This window comes from Astatotilapia calliptera, chromosome 20, assembly GCF_964374335.1.
Source record: "Astatotilapia calliptera chromosome 20, fAstCal68.1, whole genome shotgun sequence".
NCBI classification, from domain to species: domain Eukaryota; kingdom Metazoa; phylum Chordata; class Actinopteri; order Cichliformes; family Cichlidae; genus Astatotilapia; species Astatotilapia calliptera.
The window spans coordinates 5,162,276-5,172,471 of record NC_137441.1 but is presented as its reverse complement, the minus strand read 5'-3'; the positions used below and the strand labels follow the sequence as shown (position 1 = coordinate 5,172,471).

Sequence of the window (10,196 nt, the reverse complement as noted above, 5' to 3'; positions counted from 1 at the left end):
CTCTAGTGCAAAAGAGGATTTCCTGTACTACAAAGTTTCACTTCTTAAAGTTTACCAGGGTATATCACCATGGTAACTGGTATTAAACCTAACCTGCCCTGGAGCAGGTATTCTTCTAGAGCTGATCAGATATGAAATAATTCCCTAACGACCAGTCAGTTCAACAGATGTTGGTTTCACCGTTGCTGAAAGATGAGTGTAAGTTTACCAGTACACATTTTAAAATATCCTCTTTCCCTAATGACTATGCTTATTTTAATCCCCCCACTGGTTACAAACAATTTTATGCATTTATTTACTTTTTGTTTTTGTGAACTTCAGGAATGTATTGAGAGGTGTCCTTCTTTAAAACAGGAAGCTGATGACTCAGCTAAAGGTTGAGTCACCTGTCATCTCATGTTCTTCTGCATTTCATTTTGAACTCTGTTTTATTTTAATCCTTGCTCTCAGACAGTTGAAGACCACCGACACCGCAACTGAAAAAAATAAAACTATTTTACATATGAATATATCTAAATACTCAATTGTATTCCAATTTTCAAGGCTTTGCTTAATCTTTATTTTTGCTGGCTTTCTTTCTATTTCAATTCATTATTTTTGTCCTTTGCATCTATAAATTCTTTCTTACGTATTCTTTATTAAATATTCGTTGTAAATGAATATCTTCAGTGAGAAAAAAGGTTGAATTCATAATCTTTGTGACTTTCTCTTTTGATTATTTTTTTTATTCATATCCATCCATCATTATTTCTACAGCAGTGTGTCACGTTCTTGTGTTGAGCTTGCTAGCCATCTGGCTTGTTTAGACTCCAAGGATGTAAATCCAGCCTAACGCAGCTTTAGAAGTGATGAGACACAAAAGCTAAACCAACACAGAATCCTTCACTCTGCAGTTCAAGAAGTTAAAGCAAAGGGGAGAAGTGTAGAGCTGTATGATGTGTGTGGGGGAGGGAGTCCATCATTAAGAGAAGTGAGAAGTTCCTGGTTTGTAAGACGAGCAATATGAAGACAGTATGTGGCACTGTGGTCTGTTTCATCTTTCTCGGTGAGTAAATTTTTGTATTATTACTCCTTCTTGCATATCATTGCTTTATGTGGTTAAATATGTTTACTGGAACATGACGTTTGTTAAAAATATGAGGTAACTTCCCCAAATATAAACCACGCAGGAACCTTTTTTAAGGTTACCATTTTTTATTACCTAAGGTTATCTTTCTTTTCTCCAAAAATTCTCCAGATGTTTTTGTATTGCACTTCAATACTTAATAAAATTTCCACGTATATACTTTTTTTTAAAGAGTAGTGTTATAGTTGAGTTTTTTTATGGGGAACCGACAGTTTACAGTATCACTGTTTTGCAACACACTGGGAAAACTAAAAAAACTGGACTTAACATTTGGACTGTTGGAGCTGTTTTGCACCTTTGATGAACAATTGTAAAGTTTAACAGTGTTTCTTTGTCAGAGTGTTTGTGGTTAAACATGTTCAGAGGTGTGAGAGCCTCTGAAAGTACAACTTAACTTCCCCATTTTTATTTAAACACGACTTCAGTTTATTTTGTTTTTCAATAATTTCAATTTTTTTTAAAGAAATTATCCTGATTTTCTTGTATTGTTGTTGAATATACAGCCAAATATCTGCATACACTTGTTTTTTATTTATTTTATTTTAAGGATGTATTTATAGTTGACAAGTACACACTGTTGTTTCAACCTCACCGCTTTGCAACACAAAGGAAGGAAAAAGGGAAACTGGTCTTAACGTTTGTGTGTTATTCTAGTTTGTGCGTGTGTGTGTGCGTGCGTGTGTGTGTGTGACAGTAAGGGGTAGGACATAACAAATAAATACACGTAGCTTTGCTTAATCAATCAAGATGACAGAAAGATTATCTGTCAGACAACAACAGTGATTTTTAGAAGAAGGAAGAACTGAAGATGATGATGAAGAAGAAATCCACCTGAAATCCAGAGTCCAGTCTTTGTTACATGGGACTCTGCTGGACCAGTTATAGCAAGATGGTTTAATCAGAGTCTTACAGCAAGTTTTAAGGTGAACATGAGACGCTCCAAAACAACCACATCAGTAACTGGCAAATACAGAACTATGTATGATGTTAGAAGAGAGGTGGATGGGTTTACAGTGGTGTGTGAATAGGGTGAAAAGAGCTGGACTAAGAACGCAGCCCTGCGGTACTCCTGTGTTAATGGTGATAGCAGATGATGTAAGGTTGCCCACCATGACCTTCAGGGTGGGCATCGTTGCTCAAATAAGGAAGAAACCACTCAGCGTTGCTGCAAAGATGGCATAATCAGGGTTAACACAAATGATTGTTACTGTTGTGCAGGACATACAATCTTATTTCTTTTCAACCCAGGTGCCATCTACTGGGAAATGCTCCCTGATCTAAATTTTGTTCCTGATAAAGCAGCAACAAAAAGAAGAGCTGCAACATGTGTGTCACAGACACAGTATTATGTATTATAAGACATAGTATTATGTCTTCACTGCCTGCTACATTCGATCCTTTTCAGTTTGCCTACAGGCCAAACCGACCCACAGACGACGCAATAGCACTGCTCTGCACACTGCCCTATCCCACCTGAACCATAAGAACACATATGTGTGGAAGCTGTTTATTGACTAGAGCTCCACTTTCAACCCTATTATTCCATCCAGGTTCACGATGAAGCTTTGGAATCTGTGGTTCATTATGGGACTGGATCCTGGACTTCCTGAAAGACAGACCACAGGTGGTACAAATCCGTAGTGCTGCATCATCTACACCAGGGGTGTCGAACTCCAGGCCTCGAGGGCTGGTGTCCTGCAGGTTTTAGATCTCACCCTGGGTCAACACACCTGAATCAGATGATTAGTTCATTACCAGGCTTCTGGAGAACTTCAAGACATGTTGAGGAGGTCATTTAGCCATTTGAATCAGCTGTGTTGGATCTAAAACCTGCAGGACACCGGCCCTCAAGGCCTGGAGTTCGACACCTGTGATCTACACTGATGTTCAACACCGATGCTTGTTAACAGTCTGAATGGCCCACAGGAAGAAGGTGTTTGTGAGTGTGGTGGTGTGGGACCTGATTGACCTGACCCACTGCAAGCAGATGGTGCGTGGGCATCAAGGGGTCACCTGTGATGGCCCTGGTTTTCGTGAGCTGGAGCTTGCATGGCCTGCAGAGGTGGCAGATGAAAGTTGTTTCTCAGTTATGGCCCATATGTAGAGCACTCTCTCCAGAAAAGCGTTACAAGGCCAGCAGCAGTTTCTCGTCGGGGGTTGTTCTTCCTCAGGACACAAAGAAAGTGCAGCCATTGTTGGGCCTTCTTCACCTGAACGCTGGTGTTGTGGGTCCAGGTGAGATCAGTGGAAATGTGGGTTTCCAGAAAGGGGGAGACAGATTCCCCCCATTCAACATTTAGAATCAAAGGGTTGGGGATCTGTCTGTGCCTCCTGAAGTCCATTATGAGTTCTTTTGTTTTAAGGATGTTCAGCTTCAGGTTATTTTCTGAGCCTCAGCAGGAATTATTCTCTACCTCCACCCTGTATGCTGTCTCATCTCAATTAGAGAGGAGCCTGTTCATGGTGGTGTCATCGGCATACTTGAAGATGATGTTCATTGGTTGGATTGATGCACAATTATGTGTGTACATGGAGTAAATTAGGGGGCTGAGAGTACAGCCCTGCGGAGACTTGATGCTGAGTGACAGTTGGGCGAAGAGTTGGTGGCAGTCTGACTGACTGAGGTCTGTTTGTGAGGAAATCTTTGATTGAGGAGCATTTGGCAAGGGGAACACGAAGGTGGATCAGTTTGGTGGTAAATTATGTTTAACCATTCTTTGCTTGAAGATGATGCAACAGCAATGTTATTTTTTCCATACTTGTTAAATATGAAACATAAAAGGAACAACACTGCGTGAGTGTTGATATCCCGAAGTCTCTGAATGTTCAGCAACAACATATCTTCATTTTACGTTTAGGTCGGAAAAGCGGATGAAGATGGATTCTGAAGCAAGTAAAACTCAAGATGATATTCTAGCTTTTACACAAAACTTCAACTCTGAGTCTTCTTCAGCTGATGATTTGTGGAGATATTAGGGAAAAAACATGACATTTGCTGTTTGTAAAATTACTTTACTTTGCAAGTAAAGTAAGAATTTAGTGAATTCAACTAAACATTTATGATCGTTCACATGAAGTGAATAAAAGTGAATAAATTAAATTAAATGTACAAAAATGTATTATTCATAACATATTACAGGGTACATATTAACCATTGACTGTTCATCATTTCTACAGCACTGCACGATGGAAACACTGGTCAAGTCAAAAGAGGAAGTCCCACCTATAGAAGAAGGGAAGGAGAAAACATCAGAGTTGAATGCAAATTTTCTTACTCTGGAACCAAGAAGTTCTTCTGTAAGGGAAAATGTGAAAAAAGAAATATCCTAATTGAAACAACAAAGAACACAGCTAAAAATGACAGATACAGCATTCAGTATGTAGAAAAAAGTGTTCTGTCATCTGATATTCTGTATGTGAGCATCGGTCAGCTGAAAAAGTCGGACACAGGACCATACATGTGTTTGAGTAAAACCTGGCTTGGTGATCTGAGCCATGAGTTTTACATTCTTGTCACAGAAGGTGAGTTCCAGCAAAAATATTTTTTTATGTCATTGCTTTACATAAACTTAAAATTTAGTTTTTATAAGTTCCACTGATGACCACAAACTAAACCTTACATGCAAACACTGAATCTGCTTTAAGCATAATTTTTAAGATTTAATCTCATTGTTTCATTGTTCATGTTGTTTGTATACTTCAACTTTAACATTTCTGTCATCAGGCTCAACAACAAAAACAGAAACAGCAACAACAACAACATCAACAACAAAAACAACAAAAGCAATACCAACAACAGAGACTTCAGTCTTCAGTTCAGAAAGTGCTGGAGTTTCATCAGTGTCCCCCGAAACCTCAAAACAGCCCCAGAGATCGCCTGCAAGTTCAGGTACATTATACATTTTATGTTTAATATGTAATATACTGATGTAGATATGATCTCGGTTATTCAGACCCTTTTCCATTAGTACCTGCACAGACTTGTTACGGTTCAGGTACCAGGCACTAAAATAGTACCTGCTCGGCCGGGTTTCCAAGAGATCCGAACTTGGCATCACTCGATGAGTTATGATAGCACCTTGTTCACAAAAATCAAAACCACCATTTTTGAAACCCGACATTGAGGGAAATGGCTACAAAAAATGATGCCGTGGTCCCCCGACTCTGGCGAAAAGCCACAGACCAAGCAGCAGGTGTGTCGACATCCAATGTTGCTTCATGTTGCATAATTACATCATGGGATGCTCGCGTCATGTTGCTATAACAATGACCACGCACATTAGGCAGTACTTGACTGTCATGGAAAACCAGTCAATCTGAGTCAAATTTTGGCGAGACATTGCGAGTCAATCCGAGTAGATAATGAAAAAAATCATTAGACTCTCTGAGTAAAACAAATGTGTTCTTTTAAGCTGCTGCAGGTATGCTTCCTTATGTGGGTCTGTTTCTGGCCATTATGATCATCCTCTTCTCGGCAGCTTTGCTGATTTTCTGCAAGAACAAGAGGGCCAGTAAAGACAAAGGTATACACACACACACACACACACGCACACGCACACGCACACACGCGCGCACACAGACAGAAAACCTGGTTTTAAAAGGTACCGAAAAACATAAAATGCATTATTTATCTACCTCGGAGATGTCCGTGTGTGGAAGAAAGAAAAAGTTTTTAAAAGCAGAAATGAATGAAAATAACAGAGTTTCTGGTTTAATTCTTCAAATGTGGCTTATTTTTTGACCTGCATGTTTTTCAGGACCTTTGGAAAATGAAAATGGTGACATCACACCGGTGAGTTACAGGAATTCTGAGACACCTGAGCTTCATTACTGCTTGATTTGTATGAATAACCTGGGTTCTTCTTTCTCTACAGATGAACCAGCTCTATGAAGAGGTCAGAGAAATGGACACTTTGCCTCCCCTGGGTGTGTCCTCAGCTTACACGTACCCCAAATACTCCCAATCACATGGATTTGAAAACATAGACTTCCACAGCCTCAGCACCCCTCCTCAGAACACAGTAAGTAAAATTGTGGTCTGATTTTAAGCTTTGAGGTCAGAAATCTGGATCTTTATATTAAATTAGGTAACAGTTTGAGTAAAAAAGTAATGAGGACCTCAGGTTATGGCTGAGAGAGTACAGCATCAGCAGATTAGAAATACGTTTTGATGACGGGGCTACATAGGGCCTTGGAAAATTCACAAAAAAAATCTTCAAGTCAATTCTCAAATTAACAGGTCACCAGTGAAAAGAAGCTAAAACAGGGCTCATGTGTTCTCAATTTTTGGTTTTAAGTAAGAAGTAAATGGTAAATGGCCTGCATTTGTATAGCGCTTTACTTAGTCCCTATGCACCCCTTTGCACTTTACACTACATTCAGTCATTCACCCACACACACTCACACACTGGTGATGGCAAGCTACACTGTAGCCACAGCTGTCCCTGGGGCAGTTTAGGAATGTCAATGGGAAAGAGATGTGCAGCTGATGAAACCTTCACTGATGAAATTATGTTCACTATTTGTTCAAAATGTATTTCGAGAGATGATTAATGAATTTTACGAAGATTTTGGAGGAAGTAGTTAGTGTTGCTGTTGATTTGTTTTGCATCAGTAAAGTAGCTAGCTTGTTTTGTACACTCCATTTTTGTGTATTCAACAATGTCGAGAATAACTGAGGATGTTAGAAAGATCTGGGACACAAAATGTGGATTTTTACTGTTTATGCATAAAGGTAGAGCAGGCTGTACCTGCTGTGGAGACTCAGGTCTTTTGGAGTGAAGGGCCCACTCCTGAAGACCTTCTATGACTCTGTGGTGGCCTCAGCCATCTTTTACGGTGTGGTCTGCTGGGGCGACAACATCTCTGTCGGGGACAGGAAGAGACTGAACAGGCTGATCCGGAGGGCCAGCTCTGTTCTAGGATGCCCTCTGGACCCAGAGGCATGAGTGACAGGAAAATGGTGGCTAAGCTGTCATCCCTGCTGGACAGCATCTCCCACCCCATGCAGGAGACTCTGGCAGCACTGAGCAGCTCCTTCAGTGGCAGGCTGCAGCACCCACGATGTGGGATGGAGAGATTTTGCAGGTCTTTCCTCCACTCTGCTGTCAGACTCCACAACAAAGACTTCCACTGATCAAACACACACAAACCCACACATGTGCAATAGCAATAACACTAAGTGCATTACTCTTTTTCTGGCATCGCTGTATTATACTGAATTGTATATAGCATTTGGATTCTATTTTATTCGATTGTATGTAGTATTTTATTTTATTTTATTCTATTCTATTGTGTACAGTATCTTATTGATATCTTATTCCAGTGTTGTTCTCTAATTTTTCTATGCAACTTTGCACTGTCCACTGCTGTAACAAAGAAAATTTCCCACGTGTGGGACTAATAAAGGTTATCTTATCTTATCTTAAATAAATCTATAAAAAATTATTTGTTTCAAATTGCTTTTAAGAAACTAAAGTTTGTTCTCACTTTTCCTTCAGGCTGAAGACAACTCAAGTACTCTTCATTACTCTGAAGTCGATTTTTCCCACATTCCTGCCACCAACAGCGCTCCATCTCGTAATGCAACTGATGCTATTTACTCCACACTTGTGGTATATACCAGCCCTTCCAGCCACACCAAAGATTCTTCATCTCCTCTGTACTCAGCAGTTTAAAAACGGTATTAATGCTGCCGATGGCACCTTCCCTCTCACAAAGATCAACAGGTGTTCGTAATTCATAGAAAATGAGGTTCTTTTCTGCTTATTTAAGTGAACTGAATGTTCAAACTATTAGCCTCGGATTAATTTATTTAATTACTTAGTAATATCAACTTTAACTTAACAGATAATTGCATGCATACTTTTTGGAAACTGGAGTATTTTCCATTAACAAATACAGGAAAACCCAACTGACATGGAACATCCATTGCTGTGTGAGAGCATGCAGTGGTCTCAGCTCAGTCAGCAGGTTGTTCTTGGAGAAACATCCATAAATGGAGTTAGCAAAACAGCTTCTTTCACATATAGAAATGTACCTCAAGTGATGTCTTTCTTGCCCAAACCCAACAAAACTGAGACTGAAAAGTGAATAATGGCATGAAAAGCTGCAGAAAACTCAAAAACATTGTGTCAGAAAACCCTAAAGACAAGTTCACTAGAGACAGTTTCTGTATACTTTCTGTTGGCAATGTAAACAAGCAAAAAAAAACCAAAAAAAATGGGTGAATTGATTTAAAATATTCTTTTAATAAAGCTTTTGGGACTGCGCTCTTCTTGCCTCATTATCCAGTGTTTTCGATCATACTTGGCTCCCATAATCTCTATAATACATGGCGCAGTCTTATTGTTCAGGCCTGAAAGTGAAGCTGATTTGGAAGGTTCAACAAATCCAGCAAATCCAACCACATGTTAGACTTTAATGTGAAGATGCCCAAATCCACAGATGAAACAAAATGCAACCCACCATAAAAAAACAAATAAATGAGCAAAACACCAAATTGAATTATAGGCCCCCAGCTTTGCTCACAAACCTGCTTGTTTGTGTAATTTTGTACTGACACAGACACTGAAAGTACTGTGTTAATTGTTTTTATAATCTTAACAATATCACAGTTCTGTGGGTTATTGGATTTGCACAAGGATCTTTGTGTTCTTATTTTAGTTTGCTTCACTGTGCTCAACCTGATTTTTAAATCTTAATTAAAATAAACATGAACATCAACAGTTTTAACTGTATGGTCTTGATTGCAGAATATTTTTATATATAAAGGTACATGGACTGGTTCTTATATAGCAATTTTTACTCTATTTGAACACTCAAAGTGCTTTATACAACACGCCTCGTTCACCCATTCACAGACATTCATTCTTTTTTCTACATCTAAATTGTTTCCATCCAACATTTACACACATTTATACTTATGCATGTTTCTGCTATTAATTCATAAATACAAACTGTCCTCTAGTGCAAATGTAGTAGTACAGGTCCTGTTGTGCCTGGTTATTTTCCCCTCTGCAGCTGTATTGTAACACATGGTGAAGTTTTTATTGCTATTGTAAACGTATTTATGGTATAGCGTCTGGTTCTGTGTGAAGTCAGATGGAAGAGGACTGTGCAGTGTTGTACTGCAAGACCTCCCTCTTCTATGTGGTGATAACCCAGCTATAAACCTTACCAGCATCTACAACGCTGGTATTTTTTCCCAGTGAGGAAGCACTACATCATAGTCGATGGATCAAAAAGGCACCACCTAGTGGCGATGTATGAGAACTCAGAAACGGTGGTGTCGTAAAACAAATTTTCACTTCCATCTTTATTCATGAATGGATGCAAACACACCTTTTCTGCATTCATAATTTTAACAAAAATGAATTGTCTGCACCACAAGTTTGACTGAATGAGACCAGCAAAGTTGGAAAATAGAATACGTGTTTGGTGCAGGTAATCTAATTTTTAAAATCAAAAAGAGGAGGGGGAAAAAATCAAGCTTTCAAATTTGCGTAGAAAGAACAAGAGAAAAAAAAGGTTTGCCTTCAAATGTCAAACTACAAACTGCATCACAAAGCCACAGCACTGTCTAATAATAGTGCAGACAACAAGACAGCAAAATTTATTATAAACTGTGTTATTTGCAATGACTTTTATACTGACTTTTTATATTGTTCACATAAGTTTGTGACTTTAATATCAGAGAATTTCATATATTTTTCCTTTTTCTTTGGAGTAATATTTTCACTTCATGCAAATTTTTAGATGACTGCTTATTCAAACTTCCTATTGGGAATTGTTTTAATGCAACGTTCCTTGTGAAATCCAATGAAAATATAGTTACATCAACATAAGAAGAATGTGACAACTCGAAGGCAAAAAAAGTTGTTTTGATAAAAAGGCTACATTTAGTTTTGACTTTTATGAGATTGCATCATGATGTTTTCTATTTTGTTGTTATTTTAAGTAACGCTTCATCTGGTGAACAGAACAAAAGCTCACTGGCACTAAAATAAGTTTCTCTGAAACCCAACGATTAATTTGTGAAGCAGGATTTCATCTCATCCAGGTTAGCCCT

At 38.7% G+C, this 10,196-nt stretch overlaps 1 protein-coding gene across 2 annotated transcripts; it reads left to right on the top strand.

Moving 5' to 3' along the window:
• The first annotated feature begins 812 nt into the window (after positions 1-812).
• Positions 813-8,851, top strand: LOC113013348 (uncharacterized). Of its 2 annotated transcripts, none has more exons than XM_080294955.1 (7): positions 813-1,045; positions 4,304-4,648; positions 4,851-5,015; positions 5,605-5,649; positions 5,884-5,918; positions 6,001-6,147; positions 7,627-8,851. In XM_080294955.1, the coding sequence occupies exons 1-7, from the start codon at positions 1,003-1,005 to the stop codon at positions 7,801-7,803; spliced, it is 957 nt and encodes a 318-aa protein (XP_080151081.1). In that variant the 5' UTR covers positions 813-1,002; the 3' UTR covers positions 7,804-8,851. The 2 variants fall into 2 exon arrangements, with proteins under 2 accessions (XP_080151081.1, XP_080151080.1); XM_080294954.1 differs by having other exon boundaries at positions 830-1,045; positions 5,539-5,649; positions 7,627-8,397.
• The last annotated feature ends 1,345 nt before the right edge of the window (positions 8,852-10,196 follow it).